Source organism: Dendropsophus ebraccatus, chromosome 5, assembly GCF_027789765.1.
Source record: "Dendropsophus ebraccatus isolate aDenEbr1 chromosome 5, aDenEbr1.pat, whole genome shotgun sequence".
Lineage (NCBI taxonomy): Eukaryota > Metazoa > Chordata > Amphibia > Anura > Hylidae > Dendropsophus > Dendropsophus ebraccatus.
The window spans coordinates 133,268,050-133,291,296 of NC_091458.1; the positions used below are offsets into that span (position 1 = coordinate 133,268,050).

At 45.3% G+C, this 23,247-nt stretch overlaps 2 protein-coding genes across 5 annotated transcripts in view; one reads left to right on the forward strand and one right to left on the reverse strand.

Moving 5' to 3' along the window:
• RIMS3 (regulating synaptic membrane exocytosis 3) overlaps positions 1 to 23,247 on the reverse strand; it is a 159,047-nt gene that overhangs the window by 117,258 nt on the left and 18,542 nt on the right. The window lies entirely within an intron of this gene.
• The window catches only part of NFYC (nuclear transcription factor Y subunit gamma), a 31,005-nt gene continuing 10,543 nt past the window's right edge, over positions 2,786 to 23,247 (forward strand). The window contains exons 1-4 of one of the 3 annotated variants that reach the window (XM_069971305.1): positions 2,786 to 2,944; positions 19,922 to 20,031; positions 21,843 to 21,914; positions 23,037 to 23,150. In XM_069971305.1, the coding sequence (XP_069827406.1) occupies positions 19,930 to 20,031; positions 21,843 to 21,914; positions 23,037 to 23,150 (288 nt within the window). In that variant the 5' untranslated portion in view covers positions 2,786 to 2,944; positions 19,922 to 19,929. Of the gene's footprint in view, positions 3,054 to 11,590; positions 11,893 to 19,921; positions 20,032 to 21,842; positions 21,915 to 23,036; positions 23,151 to 23,247 lie in introns of those variants that run through there. The other 2 variants (XM_069971303.1, XM_069971304.1) reach the window with 2 other exon arrangements.

Genomic DNA, 23,247 nt, shown 5'->3' on the forward strand with positions numbered 1-23,247 from the left:
TAACCACAGCAGGTTGCACGTGACCACCCTATGTTGACCGTATCCACCCCAGATTACCCGTAACCACCCCAGAATACTCGTAACCACGCCAGATTACCCGTAACCACCCCAGATTACCCGTAACCAACTCAGACTGCCCGTAACCACCTCCAGATTACCCAGAACCACCCCAGACTGTCCGTAACCACCCCACATTACCTGTAATCTAATTTTTTTATTTTAGTAACTGCGCTATTCTAATAACTATTACTAGCTGCGGTTTTGCTCCAGCAAATTGGCACTCCTTCCCTTCTGAGCCCTGCTGTGTGCCCATACAGTGGTTTATGCCCTCATATGGGGTACCGTTGTACTCAGGAGAACCTGCGTTACAGATTTTGGGGTACATTTTTTCTCCTGTTCCTTGTGAAATTTAGAAATTTCAAACTAAACCAACATATTATTGGAAAAATTCAAGTTTTTCATTTTTACTGGCCAATTTTGAATACTTTCCTCTAATACCTGTGGGGCCAAAATGCTCATCCTACCCCAAGATGAATTCTTTGAGGGGTGTACTTTCCGAAATGGGGTGACTTTTGGGGGGGTTCTATTCTGTAGACATTACAGGGGCTCTGCAAACGCACCCGGCGCTTAGAAACTTCTTCAGCAAAATCTGCACGGAAAATGCTAATTGGCGCTCCTTCCCTTCTGAGCCCGGCTGTGTGCCCATACAATGGTTTATGCCCACATATGAGGTACCTTTTTACTCAGGAGAACCTGCGTTACAAATTTTGGGGTACTTTTTTTCTCTTGTTCCTCGTGAAATTGAGAATTTTCAAACTAAAGGAACACATTATTGGAAAAATTCGAGTTTTTCATTTTTACTGTCTACTTTTGAATACTTTCCTCTAATACCTGTGGGGTCAAAATGCTCACCACACCCCAAAATGAATTCTTTGAGGGGTGCACTTTCCAAAATGGGGTGACTTATGGCGAGATTTTACTCCGCTGGCACTACAGGGGCTCTGCAAACACACCTGGCGCTCAGAAATTTCTTCAGCAAAATCTGCATTGAAAAAGCTAATTGGCGCTCCTTCCCTTCTGAGCCCTGCTGTGTGCCCATACAGTGGTTTATGCCCACATATGAGGTACCTTTTTACTCAGGAGAACCTGCGTTACAAATTTTGGGGTACTTTTTTTCTCTTGTTCCTTGTTCTTCGTTTAGTTTGAAATTGAGAAATTTCAAACTAAACGAACATATTATTGGAAAAATTAGAGTTTTTCATTTTTACTTTCTAATTTTGAATACTTTCCTCTAACACCTGTGGGGTCAAAATGCTCATCCTACCCCAAGATGAATTTCTTTGAGGGGTGTACTTTCCAAAATGGGGTGACTTATGGGGTTTTTTCTCTCTGCTGACACTACAAGGGCTCTGCAAACGCACCTGGCGCTCGGAAACTTCTTATGCAAAATCTGCAATGGAAAAGCTAATTGGCGCTCCTTCCCTTCTGAGCCCGGCTGTGTGCCCATACAGTGGTTTATGCCGTTGTACTCAAGAGAACCTGTGTTACAAATTTTGGGGTGCTTTTTCTCTCATGTTCCTTTTGAAAATGAGAAACTTTAATCTAAACGTATATATATTATTGGAAAATTTAAATTTTTCATTTTTTTTTACGGCCTAATAGTGAATACTTTCCTCCAGCCCCTGTAGGGTTAAAATGCTCATTATACCCCTAGATTAATTCTTTAAGGTGTGTAGTTTCCAAAATGGGGTCACTTATGGGGGTTTCCAGTATACAAACCTACTAAATCAACTTAAAAAAAGAACTGGTCCCTAAAAAAAATCAGTTTTGGAAACTTTCACGAAAATGTGGTAATTTTCTGATAAATTTCTAAGCCCCATAGCACCCTAAAAAAGTAAAATATGTTTATGAAATGAATAAAGAGGACATATCGGTAATGTGACCTAGTAACTAATTTATGTGATACGACTTTCTTTTTTTAGAAGCAGAGAATTTCAAAGTTCATAAAATGCTAATTTTTTTTTTCATGATATTTTGATGTTTTTCACAAAAAACAAACAAAGTAGTGACCAAATTTTGCCACTAATATAAAGTGCCAAATGTGACGAAAAAACAATCTCAGAATCGCTAGCATATGTTAAAGCATCACTGAGCTATAAGCGCATAAAGTGAGACAGGTCAGATTTTGAAAAATGAGCCTGGTCTTTTAGGTGCAAATAGGCTTGGTCTTGAAGGGATTGAAAACACAGAAAGGCTATGGTCATCAAAATGGCAAATAACGGCCATTATTTGCCATTAAATGGCGGCCATCCACTCAATTTCAAAAGTGTGTGAACATAGAGGGAGATTTATCAAACATGGTGTAAAGTGAAACTGGCTCAGTTGCCCCTAGCAACCAATCAGATTCCACCTTTCATTTTCCAAAGAGTCTGTGGGGAATGAAAGGTGGAATCTGATTGGTTGCTAGGGGCAACTGAGCCAGTTTCACTTTACACCATGTTTGGTAAATCTCCCCCATAGTCTTTCTGTGTTTTTAATCCACTCCTGGTTTTGGTTGCAAAATACTGAGCAAAAAGACTGAGTGTGAGCTTAGCCCACAAGTATGTTAGCTGAGCTGGAAACACCACCAAATGTCATGACAGGAGAGCAACTCAAGATCTGGTCCGGAATTTCCAGAAAGAACGCTAGGCCGCGTTGCCATGGAGATAACGCTCACACGCCTGTCAATCATCAATTCCTTCACTTCCTATTGGTCAGCAGCACTTATGTATAGAGGGTGGGACTAGCTGATGATGCGCAGACGCGTGACTGCTACGGTGTACAGGAGGGGGAGGACAAGGGGGCGTGAATTCCCCGCCTCTTGTCTCCGCCATCTTGTTTCGGTTCCCGCCGACCCCTCCCCCTTGTCTCCCGGAGCGCACAAGACAGGTTACCAGAATACTCGGTGAGTCACGTGCTCTGACCCCCCGGCGTTGTAAGCGGACCGTGAGCCAGTCCCTCGAGCGCCGCACCGGACGGTTGGATTGCTGGGCGCCCTGTGACAGAGCTGCACGGTGAGTACGTCTTTGTGTACGGGCTGCGGGAGAGGGTCGGCTCCGGGTCACGAAGTGGAAAAAGTGATGGTATGGAACTTTACTGCCCGGACCGGTGACAGTCCGCACTCCCCGCCTCGGGCCCCGCTCATTGGTGGAGGCCGCGGCCTGGTAGGTGTGATTGGTCGGATGGTCCGGAAACTCGCTTGTTTTGGAGGGGAAGAGTAAAGATCGGTGTGATGCACGGCGGCCGCAAGTCAACGAGTGTGACTACCGGGGAGCGTACCGGGATGGGGGGGGGAGTGCTGAGACATGACCTACCCCCGGAAATGGCAGTGGTATAAACCCCCGTTATAGCTGGGCAGCTATAGAACCCGGGCTGTACCATAAGATAGGGGGAGGTCACAGCACCAGTGTATGGCAGCTATATGTAGTGTCCAGCCTTATATTTAGCCGCTCACTGTGGGGGTAGGGGCCTCAGGAATTACCCTGGTGACTGTGGGTGATAGGGGTGTATGTGGTGCCCTGTGTATAATTGGGGGGGTACATGGTACCAGTTATGTGTGTATAATGGGGGTTACATGGTGCCGCTTCTGTGGTTGCAATGGGGGGGGGGGTACACACACAGAACTGGCACCATGTAACCCCCCCCTCCCCCATATCACACACACAGAACCGGCACCATGTAACCCCCATTACACACCACAGCACCATGTACTTCCCCCATTACACACACCATGTACTCCCCCATTACACACATCGACACCATGTACTCCCCCATTACACCCCCCCCCCCCTATCATTTCACACACAGAACCGGCACCATGTACTCCCCCCCCCCCCCCCCCCCCCCCCCATTACACACCACGGCACCATGTACTCCCCCCCCCCCCCCATTACACACCACGGCACCATGTACTCCCCCCCCCATTACACACCACGGCACCATGTACTCCCCCCCCATTACACACCACGGCACCATGTACTCCCCCCCCATTACACACCACGGCACCATGTACTCCCCCCCCATTACACACCACGGCACCATGTACTCCCCCCCCATTACACACCACGGCACCATGTACTCCCCCCCCATTACACACCACGGCACCATGTACTCCCCCCCCATTACACACCACGGCACCATGTACTCCCCCCATTACACACCACGGCACCATGTACTCCCCCCATTACACACCACGGCACCATGTACCTCCCCCCATTACACACCACGGCACCATGTACCTCCCCCCATTACACACCACGGCACCATGTACCTCCCCCCATTACACACCACGGCACCATGTACCTCCCCCCATTACACACCACGGCACCATGTACCTCCCCCCATTACACACCACGGCACCATGTACCTCCCCCCATTACACACCACGGCACCATGTACCTCCCCCCATTACACACCACGGCACCATGTACCTCCCCCCATTACACACCACGGCACCATGTACCTCCCCCCATTACACACCACGGCACCATGTACCTCCCCCATTACACACCACGGCACCATGTACCTCCCCCCATTACACACCACGGCACCATGTACCTCCCCCCATTACACACCACGGCACCATGTACCTCCCCCCATTACACACCACGGCACCATGTACCTCCCCCCATTACACACCACGGCACCATGTACCTCCCCCCATTACACACCACGGCACCATGTACCTCCCCCCATTACACACCACGGCACCATGTACCTCCCCCCATTACACACCACGGCACCATGTACCTCCCCCCATTACACACCACGGCACCATGTACCTCCCCCCATTACACACCACGGCACCATGTACCTCCCCCCATTACACACCACGGCACCATGTACCTCCCCCCATTACACACCACGGCACCATGTACCTCCCCCCATTACACACCACGGCACCATGTACCTCCCCCCATTACACACCACGGCACCATGTACCTCCCCCCATTACACACCACGGCACCATGTACCTCCCCCCATTACACACCACGGCACCATGTACCTCCCCCCATTACACACCACGGCACCATGTACCTCCCCCCATTACACACCACGGCACCATGTACCTCCCCCCATTACACACCACGGCACCATGTACCTCCCCCCATTACACACCACGGCACCATGTACCTCCCCCCATTACACACCACGGCACCATGTACCTCCCCCCATTACACACCACGGCACCATGTACCTCCCCCCATTACACACCACGGCACCATGTACCTCCCCCCATTACACACCACGGCACCATGTACCTCCCCCCATTACACACCACGGCACCATGTACCTCCCCCCATTACACACCACGGCACCATGTACCTCCCCCCATTACACACCACGGCACCATGTACCTCCCCCCATCACACACCACGGCACCATGTACCTCCCCCCATTACACACCACGGCACCATGTACCTCCCCCCATTACACACCACGGCACCATGTACCTCCCCCCATTACACACCACGGCACCATGTACCTCCCCCCATTACACACCACGGCACCATGTACCTCCCCCCATTACACACCACGGCACCATGTACCTCCCCCCATTACACACCACGGCACCATGTACCTCCCCCCATTACACACCACGGCACCATGTACCTCCCCCCATTACACACCACGGCACCATGTACCTCCCCCCATTACACACCACGGCACCATGTACTCCCCCCCCATTACACACCACGGCACCATGTACTTCCCCCCCCCCATTACATATATATAAATTGTGTGTGTGTGTGTGTGTATATGTACATTCACCAACGTGTAGAAAAAGATACGAGGGCACTCACCGTTCAGATGCGTAGTCTTTATTTCAAGTGCAGGTTAATCTGAACGGTGAGTGCCCCCGCATCTTTTTCTACACGTTGGTGAATTTACTAAGGAAGGTCTGCTTTTCAAGGGGAGCACCCCGGATGCAAAAGCATTGTCATGCAATAATACCAGTCTGCTCAAGTGTGTGAACTGTGAGTAGTGCCGGTACCATGCTCCTACATAAGGTATTAGTGTATGTATATATTTTTCTCCATCCTTTTGAGAAGTGGTCAGTTGAGGAGATACGCTGTCATCTGGCGCATGCAGGCTGCTGCAGGGCGGTCTAGTGACCTGTCATAATCCATTAGCGTCCTGTGAATATAGAGAGCCTGCAGCGTGCATTTATTTGATCAGCAGGCCACAATCTGTAATGTCAATTTGATGCTGAAAGCTCTTCACCAAACGTGCAAATGTAGGCATGTAATATGTCGAAGTGGTTTTCCCACAGATAACATTGAAGGGGTTATTTGGGGTTTAGAAAACATGGTCACTTTTTTTTCTAGGAACATCTCCTCTCCTGTCAGTTTTGGTGTGGGATGTGCCGCTCAGTTCTTGGTAGTAAATTGTAATACTGCTTACAACCTGAGAGCGGGGCTGGTGCTGTTTTTCTAGTCAATAACCCAGTAGATGTCAGTCAGTTGTTCTGCTGCCACCACTGTATATGAGCACAGATGTGCTGGTACCCTTGTGGTTGGTGGATATAGAGGTGCATACATCCTTACCATAGACCGTCAGGCTGCTTCTCGGCCACTTGTGATTGGATTAGTATTTGTAAATTGACACACGATTCCGCTGTATGTTTCACAGGCAGATTCTAATACAAATTAATAACAAATATAAAACTGACCGCAGCCCTTGCCGTAAGTCCATCTTCAAGAGACTACCACGTAGTTAATAAGGTTGAAATATGACAAGAGTCCACATTCAACTAACTGAAACCCTACTGTGTTGATCCAGAGGAAGGCAAAAACCCTCATAAGGCCCCGTTCCCACTGAGCAAAACTAGTGGAATTCCGTGGCAGAATTGTCAGCGGTGGAATGCCGTTAGCCTCCCTCTCATAATAGGAGTCTATGGGAGGCGTGCGCTCCTGCTCTGTCCGCGCTGAAGAATGAACATGTTCATTCTTCAGCGCGGACAGAGCAGGAGCACGCGCCTCCCATGGACTCCCATTATGAGAGGGAGGCTAACTGCATTCCGCCGCGGAATTCCGCTAGTTTTGCTCAGTGGGAACGGGGCCTAAGGCAGACGTTAATTGCCCCATTACGGGGAGAAAAACTTTCTTCCTGATTCCAATATCAGAAGCAGAATATTCCCTGGATCACCGCCCCATCATGTGAAATCTAGTGCCCATGTAGTGTTCAAGAAAAGCATCCAGACCTCCCTTGAACTTTAATGAATTACAGGACAAAATGTCAGTCCCATATTCTTGCTGCTCTTACAGTAAAGAATCCGCGTCTATGCTGATGGTGAAATTTTCTTCTTTCCTTTAGACAGAGGATGCCACCTTGTCATGGCTACAGACCTAGGAGTAAATAGATCACTAGAAAGGTCTCTGTACTGTCCATTCATATATTTGTACATTGTGATCAGATCGTCCAAAAACTACCTCACCCCCCCCCCCCCCCCCCCCCAATAGCTCCAAGCTTGATAACCTGCCTTGGTCCTATACCCCACCTATCCCCTTAATGACCTTTGTTGCCCTCCTCTGCACCCGCTCCAGCACCTCCTTATATACTGGTGCCCAAGACTGTGCACAGTGTCCAATGTGTGGTCTGACCAGTGATTTGTAAAGAGGCAAAACTGTTAGCGTTAGTATATTCCTCTGACACAGACCTGTTTTTGGGCATGTCGGGGGGCCGCGCACCCGTTCTGGGAGGTCCATGCACGGAATATGTGTTCTAGACCTAGGTGCATAACTCCAAGCAGCATGATTCTTCTGTGCACGGTCCATAATCCCGGAATGTGTGACTGCACCCTTAGGGTCCTTTTAGATGAAGCGGTTTTTAGCTATTTAAAGACCTGAAGTCGTTCCGTCACCCAGAATAGTTGTTGGCTGTGATCATTACTATGATTGTTTACTCTCTCTGATCCCAGCAAAGGAACAAACGAGGTGTATGTTTAGCAATCGATTAACAATGATTTAGGGTTGGCTCAAAAGATGTGATCAACGAGACACAAACAATTTTTCGATTGCAACATCGTCCTGTGTAATAGGGTACTAGGGTGTTTGGTTGTAGTTTAGTCTTTAGCCTGATTTCTCCCACCTCCATTAAAGTGAATGGTCTCCTAAAGGTAACCTCTGTATAGATGGTTCTTGTCCACATGCCCTAAAAGCCATATCGAGGTCAAAGAGCTGCTCTGCCAAACCCTGCATGGTCATTCATTACATTGCTACTTCTGTTGACAACAGCGCGCCCTCTGTAAAGGAAACCTGTCGGGTGAATTTTGCTAAGAAAGCAGTGTAAAGACAGAACTCTTTAAGAGACTATGAAGAACCCTACTTCACCTGCCTGTACCCAGTGCGTACATATAGTATGAGAACCTGTCAATCACTGAGTGTAGTTGGGTGAATCAGGACTCTTCCTTTCTCTCCTAGGAGTCCTGTCACTGCTTTCTCAGCATTTTACTCTAGCTTCAAATCCAGCAGTCCTAGGCTACCACAGACCACCTGACTGGTTTGCTGTAAGATCCCCAAACACTTCAGTCAAAAGCCGTCCAAGTCCACTTCACTGTTTGAGCTGACCGTAAAATCATTGTTGAACTTCCCAGATATTTCAGTTTATGTACCCATCGTTCGTTTGCTATTACAATTGTTTGTATACTCATACTAGAGTATACGAGTGATCGTAACTAACGACTGTAGTTCAGTGTATCACAGCGAAATGTTTCGGATTGTTAGTCGGAGAAAGTAGGAAAAATTGCTTAGTCTAATAGAACCCTATGGGGGGCTCTCCTGACTCTCCTCTCTAGGGATGATGTTGGTGAGAGAGGTTGGGCATGTTGATTTGTACTCCCCAACCCTCTTCAGTATGGAAGGCTTTATTGTACAGCCTCTAAGATATCAAACAAGCTCCTAAGTCTGTTAAAAAATAAAAAATAAATCAGTCCTTTGAACAACAAAGTGGCCTATTCTTGGCTGATGTATAGCAGAGTTGAAGTCTTCACTTCTGACTAGTATATGTCTATATATATGACCTGCCTGAATAGACTCATCCACTGCTTGTGAGGTTGAGACTTATTGTTGGACATGGAAACAAGGCTGGTCAGTGCATTTTACATGACTGATTTCCCTGGACTTGTGTGCAGTTTGTCTGCTTTGTCCTTTAGGGCTCCTTCTCATTACAGTAATGGAGTGTTGTATTGAGTTTTGTCTGTGGTGATCCAGCACTAGCTGCATGGTAGGAGTGCTGTATATAGTATGTACTGATTGCATCCTAGTATGACAGGCCCTATCCACATGTCTGTAGTGACACTGGCCTGCACTATGGAACCTGCTTCACACCGCAGTGGACTAGGAATTTTTGTTTTGTGCCTCACTGTGGTCAATAAAGTGTTTTGTTTTTTTTTTTTGTTTTTTTGTATGTAACTCACATTGATGAGAATTATGCTAACCAATGAGTACTGGATAAGACAGCGGCCATTGTGAGCTTAGTGCACCTTCCATAGGCCGTGAATTCTGGTAGGGGAGGGGGGTTACACATCTTGGACACAGCAGCTTGTTAGTGAAGACTGCACAAGACGACATTTATTCCAACTAACTCTGTTCAATGTATGCAGAACCTGCTCCATTCAGTGTGGATTTGTCTTGCAGGTAACCTGTAGCAGTAATACGCACTAAATGTCACTTGTGTGGACCTATCCTTGTAGCCTCTTACTGTTTTAAGGATTTGGTTACTTATTAATTCCAAAACGCTATTGAAGAAGGCAGTCCTCATGTTGCTCACCTACAGCCATAGGAGTTTGCTTTGTTAAACATTTTAAGACTTTTTGAATTCATTCAGATTAAATATTTGGCGTTGACCGCTGAGTGCCTGGATATACATATATCTGTGCTGCCAGTTTCCAGATGCCAATCGCATGCATGCATGCATACATACATACCTTCAGCCATGCTGTGTGATCTGGCATCTTCAGTATATACTCTCTATTCCAGGCTGACAGTCACAGGTAGGTCTAAGATACTGTCGCCTCCCACCTTGCTGTATCTTCAGCCGCCCCCACCACCTCTGGCTATCACTCAGGAGATTGGGGGGGGGGGGCCTGAAGACACAGCAGCTGCCACAGGCGGAGCCTCAGACACTGTCAGCCCCAAATAAATAAAAAAAAAAGTATATTTAGGGGCCATTCACATGTCCGCAAAATACTGTCTGTGCACGTACGGTTTTCAGCGGACCAGACCTCATGAGAATTGTTTAAATCTTCACGCTACTGTACTGACGGTGTGTCCAATACAATAGTGCAGATGTTTAAACTGTTTCAGAGCTGTATGTATATCTGCGCCGCTCTGTTTCCCTTATGTTCTTCTCCGGTGGTCTGCCAGTCCTAGTTTCCTGCAGTGATTATGTGCCATGCTTACCTGTGGCTGCTGTACAAGTCATGTGCCATACATGCAGACATTACTGCGGAGGCCATGGATGGGCTGCAGCTGTCACATGGATAGAGGCCCAGCTTTATCCCAGTGTGTAAAACAGAAATTGGTGCAACCAGAGTTGTGATTGGTTGCTGAGGGCAGTTTACACCGCTTTGTTCTACACATTTTGATAAATTGGGCTAAGGGCGCCTTCACACTTACCGGATTGCAGCAGATTTCGAATCCTCTGAGATCCTGTCCTGTCACGTGCTATGGCCTTATATACTTGCAGCTGATTTTTCATTTTGCTGTGAATATTTAAAGGGGTTATCCAGCGCTATGGAGCTTAATTGCAAATCACACCTGAACTGGAGACAAGTCATGTCTCTTAAAGTGTCCATGTTTTTGTAGCACTTGGATAGCCCCCAACCCACCGCTGCCCGCTGCTGATATGTTACCTGCCCGCTCTCCCACTTCTCAGGCTCCCTGAAGAATCCGCTGCAAGTATGTAAACTCATAGAAAATGACAGGACACAGGATTGCAGCGGATTCTGTGCAGAACTGGCTCAATGCAGTTTGTTGCGATTTGGTACATATGTAATAATTCAAAGTAAAGCAGGGACTGGAGTGTTATTAGACAGCCCCTTTAAGCGGGTCTTACTCCTTTTCTTGGCTTGGTCCTTTGCATCTGCTACTACCTCCATAAGCTTGTGCTGTATATGAGTGCCTCTGTGTGTATGCAGCCTAATGTAGGTGAATTGTGTATAATTACACTGAGGGAGGATGTAAATGTTATAGAATGGCTCTGTATCTTCAGCGTATACGAAGGTTGCATTGCTGAACTGTTCCAGTGTAAGACGGATGAAGCCGGGGATGGGAATGTGTGCTGGTGAGTGGCAGAGAACAATGCTGCATTGAATATCACCCAGATTGTAATGAATGTAGTCCGCTCTCTAAAGTCACTTGCTCTGACCCCTGCTTGTCTCAAGGTAACTTTAAACAGGAAGTGTTACAGTAGAGCTGAGTGATCCGAGCGGCCGCCAATGGAGGGCGAGCAGTGCCCTGCAATAACACGCCGGAGCAAATGGCAGCCAAGCAGGGGCGGGAGCTGGTGTCACGTAGCAAGTTAGATTGAATGCCTTTGACTGTTAAAGTGGAAGGAGGCTGCAGGATTTTTCATTGGAGACTTGGGAGTTTTTCCTTTAGACAGGGGTCAGCTGAAAGACAAAGAGAAATGGCGAGGAGTTTACAGGGAGAGAGGACTGTGCTTGGTGTTTGGGGTGGACGTTGCTCTGTCTCTTCCTTGCATGTCCTCATGCCTTTGTCCTTTCTTCTGTTTTTTTTTTTCCTCTTTCCCGAGAGGGGGGAGGGATTGCGAGAGTGAAGCTGAAGGGGAAAAATGTAAAGTGCTCTGCTGTGGCCTCATGAAATGTGAATTTCCCCAACTGCTTCTCTGGTAAGTTGCTCTTTTTTCCCCTTTTTTTACTATCTTGGTATAGCAAAGCTGTAAGATTCTTCTTTCTCTTATGAGGAATTCAAGTTTGTACTGTCTAAGAAAATGGCCCCCTACATTCCAGGCATACCTTGTGCTGCACCTCTCGTACTGGGTAGTGTGGATTCCTCCTTACCCCCTTGTGTTATTGATAGTGATAGGAGCTAGGACTGAATGCACTGGATCCATGAACTACACACTGGGGTCACCTACATAGGTTTAACCTCTCAGGGGCACAATAGAGGAGGAAAGGTTACACTATATTGATGTAGTCTAAGCAGTCAAGTACATTGTTCTTTACCTGGATTGGTTCCTAGTGATTAGTTTATTCTTTGTAGTTGCTACTATGAACAGCTGTTAGTTTGCATAAAGATATTCCATACCATGTAACTTTATTTTAGCACAGTCTCGCAACTAAATATATATATTTTTTTATACCATGAATACATCCTATTTAGTGCATTGCCTCACCCCCCCCCCCTCCCCACACACCTCTGCCCTTGTACCTTGCAGTTAAGCAGTCTGTTTGCATACCTTGTATCCATAACACTCACTGCACATTCTTGCACATGGAGGGAATGGCGCAAGTGGCTTTGACCTAGACTGGTAAGCGTCATAGTTTTAGGTTTGCTTTTCTGCTGGAGAGTAAGGTGTATGAAGGTCATTGGGATGTGTGATGTGCAGCCCGGACATCGGGAGCTCCGCAGGCCAAAGGCAAATACTCCAGGCACCATGCTTCAGGGATTTGTCCTTCTGTTCCCTTTCATGTAGAGCATTCAGGCTCTGCCATGATGCGTAGAGTATATAATTATTTTTCTTGTGTAATTCTCTGGCTTTTCTCCACGTCGGGCCTCTCACTTAGTATGACCTTGAAATGCTGCTGCTTTAGAGTTGGCTGAATCAAGGGCAAACTTTTGTGTGGCTCCTCGAGTGAACTCAGAGTATCTCCATGTAAAATGTGCATCAGAGCATTGCTATGTAAAGGTTTGTTTCAGAATAAAGGCTTTTGGATCCAAAGTTGCTATACTTTCCCTTTGCGCCCCCCCCCCCCCTCTTCAGGTGCCATTCAGAAGAAAACTCTAGTAAGCTGGGTGAGAATGGTGGGTGGCTTGTTAAAAAGAATGAGCTTTTTGTTTAAGCCTAATGAGACTTGCGCATATAAACATTACAGAGAAATACCTGGTGCCTTAGTATATATGGCAGCGTTATGGTTATCACCTATACCTCAACAAGGGCATCCTTACTACTAAATTGTCCTTGGAAAGATACTAACTGCACAGTGATAAGATTTCACTAACAACATGTTTCCATGTTGTAACCTCAAACTTTGAGACCAGCACTGACCGCTACCGGGCCTTATGGAAGGGAAGTGGGATACAACTTAGGTTGCTTCATTTGTTCCTAGAAGTAATTACTATTGAGGAAAAGCAGGACCTACTGGCACTAATGTCTGTGGTGCACATATTCCTCATGTTTTCTAGTGTCTGCTAGGGTGTTAATGGGGGAAATCTGACATAAGTTGGTCTTAATCCGCAATATTATGTTTGTCCCCCAAACATTTAATAGAATGGTGGGGCTGTAGAGAAAGGAAGAAGAAAAACTATACTTTCAACCTCTGGTTCTTCACGGCTCCCGTTTGGCGTCTGCCTTGAAGATAGGAGAGGTACGGGACAAGGAGCTGTGCGGGGGGAGGGGATCAGGGGTAGGTGAGTATAGTGTTTGTCTTTCCTGTTCTGTGCCGCCTCGTGTTTCGTGTTATGTTCTAAAGAGGTATTCCAGTGTCTCCAAAAACTTGATATATATGGCCGCGTTTCATACGTAATCTGTCTGAAATTTTTACCTAGCATCCATATGTGTAAAAGAATACTGGTAAACAGCCTTCTGGGCCTTATTCTGACAGATTGTACCTGTTTTTCAATGGCCATATTCTAGAGTAACTTCAAAAGGCGGTAGGGGTGAGTGCTATATCTGTAATATGGACAGCAATATAGTGGTAGAATAGTAATTTCTAGAGTAAAATAAGAAATTTGGAGAGGTCTGGTGTCCTTGATGGTAACCTTAATCTTTTTATGTAACTGTCATTGCATCTAAAGTAAGGAAAAAAATCTGCTTTGAATTGTCCTTGATAAGAAATCTCCTGTTTTGTGTGTACGGCCTGTGTTTCCATGGCTGCAGTCTACAAACAAATCTAATCCCGGAGTATTCCCGTTTTCACACTTTGTCACTTTTCGGCTAGTGCTGTGTATGCCAGGGGCCGGATCTGCAGTCATCATATTAGGATGATGGGGCAGAACGTCACTAGACCCGCCGTGACAACAATTCAGACCAAAGCCTTTGGAGCACATTCATTGTTTTATTTTGTGCCTTGACCTTGTTGTACAAAGCGAATCTGTATTGTGACTCAACATTGTGTGACTAACCTGCCTCATCCACCTTGACAGTGGGGTAACATAGGTCATAGTCTCCATGTAGCATATTGGTAGCGCTAGCAAAAGGTAAAAATGTGAAGTCTTTGCTCATTGGTTGGGCATAAAGGCAGTCACTGCGAGTAGTCCCTGTTAGGGCTGGGGGGTTAGGCTTGAAGAAAATTACAATTCTTGAATGGCCTGGCCCCCTGTGTGAAGTGCTGTGGTCATGAGTTCACACTGCAGCTTCATTCACACTCTATGGGACTCAAAGCCATTATAGAGTACTAATAAACATAAAATTTTGCAAAATTTGAGGGAATTCCTTTTTATATATTATACTGTGGGTCAGTACACTTACACATGTATACTACTAGAGTCATCACCAGGAAAGGGCCCATTCACACTGAGCAAAACAAGCGGAAATTCCAAGTGGAACCTGCCCTGCAGTCTCTGCTCGGACTCCTCACTGTCTCAATGTCTCGCTCTCCGCCGCTCAGAATGGGCAGTGAGACAGCCTGGATTCTGAGCAAAGTCCACGGTGTGGATTCTGCTTTGAATTTCCACCTGTTTTATCTCAATGTGAATGGGCCAAAATAACAAAAAATCTGCAGGGGGGGGGGGGGGGGTGATATACTACATTGTTGCAATTTACTTTTTTTCCCCAAGTTTTCTATTTGAAATTCAATGCTAAATTTGCCACTAGGGGTGTCACTGGAAAACTGCAGTCAATGCTCTATCACTAAGGCTGTTTGGTCCTAAGTAACAGCAAACAAAGACCAAATACAGGAAGCGATGTTAGCTGTCCCTCTGCTCTGCACAGACTGGGCCAGTGAAGGTGAATGCTGATTGGCCAGCATCTGTACACGCCCCTTTGCACTGCTGCAGATGAGTAACTGATCTGAGGGCCCGACCACCAGCTCAGTGACATGTAGATGCATGAGCCGCACAATGGGGCACTAAATGGGCCGCTGTAGTGACAATATTAAAATGGGCGGCAAAAATTATATATGTGCTGGGTTTTTTTTGTCATGACAGGTAAAACTGCTCTATTTTAACCCCTACAACCTTCTTGTGGCAGTGTGAGTGTGCACTCCTTGTGCCATGATCTGTAGTTTTTGTTGGTATAATCGTGGATTGATGGGAGCTCTTCATTGCTTTTTATCCTTGATAAGTGACCAAAAACCTGCACTTTGTGTTTTGGCATTTATTTTTATTCACACTCATTGTGCGAGATTAATGTTTTTCTAGTTCACACTATTCTGCATGACTTTTTTGTATGTAAAGATGATGTGAATTGTCATGAATATCTAGGACTCCTGAGCTCATGCACATAATGGAGCGGACTACTTATTGTCCATGTTGTTCAGGAGGAGATCTCTGGATCGGCTGCAAAAAAAAAAATAGGTCAGCATAAACCTACTGTCTCTTTTGAGGGTACATTCACACCTACAGGATCTGCAGCAGATTTGATGCTGTGTTTAGTTACTTAGATCAAATCTGCTGCAGATCTGCAGCATAAAATCTGCTGCAATACGGTGTGTGAGAAGCTACCCTAAATCCCAATGGGAAAAGGCCCAGTGCCTCCTGTATTACCTCAGGTACAAGAGAGAACATTAGAAGCCATGCTGCTCACCTGTTGGCTCCTTGGGCTTTATGTGCATCACCCCTCTTCAGATGTGAGGTACACCGCAGATCAGGAGCCAGGAAGATGGCTTCTCCTTTGTCCAAGTTTACTTGCATAGTTTCAGTACTGTAGGGAGTTGCCTGTACCAATAGACTGGTTGCTCCCTTACAGGGGTTTGTACTAAGCAATAAAAAAGTGGTCAGCCTGGCCTAAAAGTCCATAAGATTGTTTGAAGACTACAGTAAAATATATTGTATAGCACCAGTTATAATACGTTTCGGAAGACTCTGCCTTCATCAGATAAAAGAGTCTCCAAAACTGGTTATAACTGGTGCTATACAATATATTTTACGGTTTTCTTCAAGCAGTCTCTGACTTTATGGGACAGCGCTGACCACTGCTAGCAACATTTCTTCATTTTTTTGTTCTTCTTTCTTTAATGCTACTGTCCATTTCCCTTCCCTCCCATAGAAATGCATGCCCAGCCGTGTATACATGTGTTCTGAATGTAGAGAAGTGACAACTAGGACAGGCCAGTTAAAATACAACCTGCCCTCTTAGGGCCTGATTATAGTGTGAAAAATCGTCATATCATTCAAATTTAAAGGATCGTCCTGTGTAATTGCAGGCAACGATCGAAAAATAGTTTGTGTTGATCGTTGATTTAGATCTCAACCTAAAATTATCGTTAATCGTTCACTGTAATTCCACATTCGTTCAAGTTCCGCATATGTGTAATTGCACATTGTTCAACATTGTTTTGCTGGGATCAGAAGGAGTAAGTTAATATAGTACTGATCGTAGTAACTATTGTAACGCAGGACCATCGTTCTGTGTAATATTGTGAACGACTTCAGGTTAATGATAAACAATCTAGTTTGCGATCGTTAATCGTTCCGTGTCATAGCACCTTTATGGTGGTTTTACACGGAACGATTTATCGTTCGAATTTGCACGATAACGATCGCATTCGAACGATAATCGTTAGTGTAAACACAGCAAACGATCAAGCGACCAGCAAGAAATCGTTCATTTTGATCTTTCAACATGTTCTCAAATCATCGTTGATCGATCGCAAAAAAATTCGCAGATTGTTTAGTGTAAACAGTCTTTGAACGATTTCACCTATGTGTGCGATAGGCTTAAGCGATCGTACGGAATAATCATTTTGCGATGTGGTGGTCCGTCCAAACACTGATCGTTATAAAAAAAATTGTTCATTCAAAATCGTTAATCGTGTGATCGGACGAATTATTGTTCCGTGTAAAAGGACCATTAGTCACTGGGCCCATCAGATGGTTGGCTGCTTCCATTGGTGGGTCTAGTATGTATGGGCAGCTTTAGATAAAAGGTGGGATTGCTGCTTAAGTAATGCAGGTTTGTTCCCTTAGAAATGGTTGGGTAGACTGGGGGTTTATGGAGTTGTCTTGTGTAGCCATAACTAAACAATATATTTAGTTGCACTTTTGGTTAAAATGAATGTGAAGTTGTGTTGAATTCCCTACATGAATGTATAAATATGATGAGAGCGCTCCTCCCTACCGGATATTGGGGTATGGTATATGGTGCAGGTTTTATGCTGCTCTGTTAATCTGCACTATATGACTACATGTGAAGGGACACACAAGGTTTTGCTCATCTGGAGCACAAGGAGTCAAATCTGCGATGGTCCCTCTAATTTTATTTTTTCTCATTGATCACTGTATAGAATTGTGGTAGCTAGTTGGTCATGGTGATTGTCACTATGACTTTGTTCACTGCAGTAGTACTATATGGGAAAATGGTGGCCTGAGACACTTCCAGTACAGTGGCTGTATATAGTAGCTAGAATAGTGTAAATAAATGGAAGTAGGCCCAGCTGTGACTGTACTCGCCAGCATCTGCTCCAGAGGAGAGCAGGGTATAATCTCATCACACCAGTGCTTACATAATATCTGAATGTAGCAGTGGCTGTCTGTATGCAGGTTACGTTCACATGTACCGGATCCCTGGCCAGTAAAGTCTATGGGCAGACAAACTTGCAGCAGGATGCACATCCCGCTGCGAGTATGTCCGCAGCCCGCCTTGTTAACACCCACCAGTGTCAGACTGAAAATAAAACATTTCCTGCAGGACCTACAGCAGCTGATACGTATGGGAAGACTTGAGATTTTTTTTTATAGACGTAAATGACAAATCTATATAACTTTCTGATATCAGTTGATTTGAAAGATTTTCGCTGGACAACCACTTTTAAGTCTGCTTGCATAGATGTCTATACCTCTGTATATAGGTTGGGGGGTGGTTTGTGTAAAAGGGTATTTCCAACTCCAAAACTCCCTTAAAGTAAACCCACTCTTAACTTGTTAACCATTGAGTGACTACTCTAGTCACACCATGGGAGCCAGTGTGAGGATCACGGGTGTCCTGTCTTCTGCTCCATCACTGCAGACCGCAGTAGACATTGTTCCAGATTTATCTATCTGCCTGAAACTAAAACTTTCTGGTTGTGCCGGTAGCAGCCAATCACTGCTCTGCTTTCATTTCATTCCTATAGCTGGTTAGGATATGAGAGCTGGGCTGTGATTGGTTGCTATGGGCAGACAGTTATGGTTTCACGCTATGAATTGTTCAGTCCTCGATACTCTTAAGAACACAGAATCCAAAACTACTTGTGTGAAGCCAAATTTAGCTTTACGCTGTCTGTGATTATTAACATGAAGTACACTTGCATATGTCATGAGCCGTTTAAAGGTTTTGTTAATACTTGGAGGGGAACGCGCAGGATATTTTTAGAATGTGACCACTTTTTTGTGGGAGCAAACAGAGCTGCTCATTTACAGGCTGTCATCCCTCGAATATCTTACATGATACAGTTCATAGCCCAGAGTTATTCTTCAGACCTGAATTGCTTAAAGCGTAACTGTCATTTCAGGGTCATTTTTTTTAAAACAATAAATATCTATAGTACAAGCGATTTTAAGAAACTCTAATAGGTTTTATGTACTAAAAGAGTTTCCTTCTGGACTGAAAAAGCAATCTCCCAGCCTCCCCCCTCACATCAGATGAAGCAGGATTTCTCTCTCCATTATGTGGCTATGGAGAGGGGAGGGGCTGTTAGGAGTGACTGAGCACAGAGCAGTCCTGCACAGCACAACACCCTGCAATCTTCTCTCAGTAAGTTCATAGTTAAGCACTGACCTTTCTGACACCTGAATTTAGCGTTTTAGGTGCCCAGAGAGTCTACAAACAGCTGACCTTCATGTCACCTCTTCCTGCTCCCTCATCTCCCTCAGCCCCTCCCACCTTCATAGGCTTACAATGGAGAGAGCAGAACCAGTCTTCACTGGCTTCTCTGTAATGAAGACGTGTTTGCCTGATAATGCACAGATAAGAAGTCAGGGGGGGAGGCTGGGAGATTGCTTCTTGAGGACAGAAGGAGGCTTTTTTGGCTGATGAAACCTATTAGAGTTTCTTAAAATCGCTTATACTACTGATTTCTGCAATAAAAAAAAACATGACAGTTACTCTTTAAGTATATCGTAAGACTGTTCACAAAGCGCCAGCTTTATTGATTGCTTGCAGATACTGTTTGTTTTCACCTATATCTGGCTATAAGGCTGTGACGACTTGGGGGTCATTCACACATCTGTGGTATTCCACCCTCGGAGCTCCCAGGTCCAGTCCGTGTACGGCTGGAATTCTATTTACGTGTGAATGACCCCTTACAGATAACATGGTAGAAGTGCACTTGTGGTTGGTGGTTCTAGTATTCCAGGTCTCCACCTGTTTAGCCCCCTCTTCTCAGTCATGCAGGTGAGATTCTCAATGAGGCCTTTGTTTAGGCTTTCTGCAGTGCACAGCAGAGAGGCCTAATGCTGCATGATATTAAAGCTTCACATTGGCAATGCATCTTAAGTTGACCTGTATCTTATGTTTTTCGTTTGATATGGGCTGATCCATATTTTCCCTCTTTTTTTAGATTAAAACATGTCTACTGATGGGGGCTTCGGTGCAGCAAACAGCGATGCACAGCAGAGCTTACAGTCGTTCTGGCCAAGGGTGATGGAGGATATCCGAAATCTTACAGTGGTAAGAGTTCATATTGAATATAGGCAAAAATAAAGTTTGTATTTGTTCATACTGTTGTACTGAAATTAACGGTAATAAAAATCCATTTTTCTTACATTATATAACTTGTGGTATCTTTCTGAAAATGTGAACCACCCAAAGAGATGCCCACTGCTTGTGTTATAACTGCAGACGTAATAAGGGGCATAAAAGTTTAACAACTCTCCTTGTTTCCCCTCCCTTGTATTGAATGCATGGTCTAGCATGGAGTAGTACCCACATGTATTGGTAAAGGGGGTGCTGATGGCCACGTGGCAACTTTATCCCTCTGCCATAGCTGTGTCTAGGATGCAGCACCTGCTTGGAACACTGTCATTTAAAGAGTGTTTGTTGATGTGAAACCTTTGACGTGGCAAATGTTATGACTGGAGCTTTGAGACTGTTTAAATCTTGGTACCTGTACTGACACAGCATGTCAGTACAGTAGCTTGAAGATTTAAATGGTTTCAGAGCTCCTGCCATTATAATACCAGGAACTCTTAACGGAAGTCCGTTCCTTTGCACGTCATCTGTAATTACGGAACATGTGACTGCCCCCTTACTCTAAGGCTGGGTTCACACTGCATTTTTTGCAATCTGTTTTATGCAAAAAATGAGAGCTGCATTTTTGTGCATTCATTTTTTTATTGACTTGCATTATAAAAGGATCAAAATGCTAAAAGCTATTTTGATCAGGTGTTTTTTTTTTTTTTTAATGGATTGCAGAAACTCAACGTGTACCCAAGCTGCCGACTAAGCGATCGGTGGTAGTCATTCTGTTTCAATAAGTTGCAAAATTGTTTTCCTGCTCATATCTGAAAGTGCAGTGTTTAGTCTGTCAGGTGGATTTGACACTCCAAAGTGAAGTAATTGCTTTTTCATCAGTGTCAGAGTAGCTAGGTTTTTAGAACACCAAAAGTTTAGGGTGCATTTACACAGAAAGATTTATCTGACAGATTTTGGAAGCCAAAGCCAGGAATGGATTTGAAGAGTCTGTCCTTTATGACCTGATCCCTGTTTAGTCTGTTCCTGGTTTTGGCTTCAAAGATCTGTCAGATAAATCTGTCTGTGTAAACGCACCATTAGCCTTTTAAATGAAGCATGTAAAGCAAAGATCCATTCTCTTCATTACCCACCCTTATGGTGCGTTTACACAGGCAGATTTATCTGACAGATTTTTGAAGCCAAAGCCAGGAACAGACCATAAACAAGGAACGCGTCATAAAGGAAAGACTGAGATTTCTTCTTTTTTCAAATCCATTCCTGGTTTTGGTTTCCAAAATCTGTCAGATAAATCTGCCTGTGTAAATGCACCATTACGCTCATGTGCTGTGTGTTCTGCTGGGATGGAAAATTTCCTTCACCTCTGTGCTGCAATTGCCTGGTTTTAGAGTTGGATGTTCTGTTGTGTCCATTGACACTTCCCTGGCTCATTTAAAGGGGATTTCAATCTCCAAGTGACAGCACATTGCTAGGATTTCCATCCCTTAGGTCAGTGGTCCAGCCTTTTGGATCCCCACTCTTAGACTGCAGGGACCACAATGATGCTGTGGTGCTGCTGCCCCTATACTAGTTACTGCACCCTGGCTTCTTGCTATGTAGAAAAACTGTATTGGCCACAGCCCTTATTCAGCAATGTGGGCTGTTCATTTTTAGGTGCTGTGGGGGTCTCATAAAAAATGGCATATTGCTACAGGTAGGTATCTGAATTCTGAGATGAAAATACTCTTGGTCATTGGTGTACTTTAGATAAAAACTGTAGTATAACGCTTTTTTGTTTTTCTTTAACACAGAAAGATTTCCGCGTCCAGGAGCTTCCATTGGCTCGAATCAAAAAAATCATGAAGCTTGATGAAGATGTTAAAGTGAGTAGTTTACTAAAGCCCATGGGGGAGGGGTTAGGTTCTGATGTTTGTTAAAGTGGGTTCTGCATTAAGCTTGGCTACAGGATAGGTATGGCGTATCTGCCTGGTGGAGATTGGAAGACTGCGATTGAGGGAATGGGGCTACCACTCCAACTCAATGGGCCACCAAGTATAGCAAGGGAATGTTTAATCTGAAAATGACCATAAACAGTTTTCCCACTTACCATCCCTCCGGAGTCTGTTTCCGTTTGAATTTCCCATTGTTTGCAGGTCCCTGAAGCTCCAGTTTGTGTCTTCATTTTTTTTCTTTGCTTCCTGGTTTGCATCTTGAGCTTCCCTTGCACAAAAATCGTAATTTACGACTTGTTAATAGCCACTGTAACATAGTGAGCCCAACAGATTGCCCATTTTGGAGCCACTGGTCTCCCTGTTTTCAAACGCTGGCTGTCACTTTGTCAGACAGAAGTTGTACTCCAAAAGAGCCCAGCTACTCCCTAGGGCTACAAGTGTCTGCACGTCAGTCTAGTTCAGCATCCTCAGAAGACAATGGCACCAGCTAGTCCCCTGTTCCTGGGGTCAGGAGTGACAGCTGCACGGTCATGTAATGTGTGCCCCCCGGGCTATCCCCTCATCTGACCACACAATAATGAAAGGAAGTGGCGACATTCACATTAGACCACAGGACACTTCAGATGCTTGCCTCCGTTACAGCCTCCAGACACGTGGTCCTAGCCAGACACACCTAAGGGAAGAATACCAGCCATATGGCTGGCAGCTCCAACCCAGACCCTGCTCACCTGGCCGGCTGTGACATCAGCTGTACCCAGAGGAGAACCACTTCCTAAATGCCTTTATGGTCACATTGTAAATACAGTTTAGGTAAGAATTTTGCGTACCATTCCATTTGCAGGAGAAGTAGTATATACACTTCTACAGAAAATGTCTGTATGCTGGCTCGGTGACCACCATGTCTGTAGAGACCAGGTACTCATTAGTCTTATCACCACGTATGTAGAGGGGGTCACCTCAGCTGTTTGTCTCAAAGTGTCGCACATGAGAGCAAAGTCCTCAGTCCTATGGATAAATATACAGTTTAATAATATGGAAATGTGTGTGTTTTAGATGATCAGTGCAGAAGCTCCAGTGCTGTTTGCCAAAGCTGCCCAGATTTTTATAACAGAGTTGACCCTGCGTGCCTGGATTCACACAGAAGACAACAAGAGGAGGACGTTGCAGGTAATAATGCCGATGTGCCGTAGTGTCTCAGGGAAAATCTCCTGTAGCTAATGAAGGCATTATCCATCCTTATCATATTGGCTTCTCTATCCTGAGG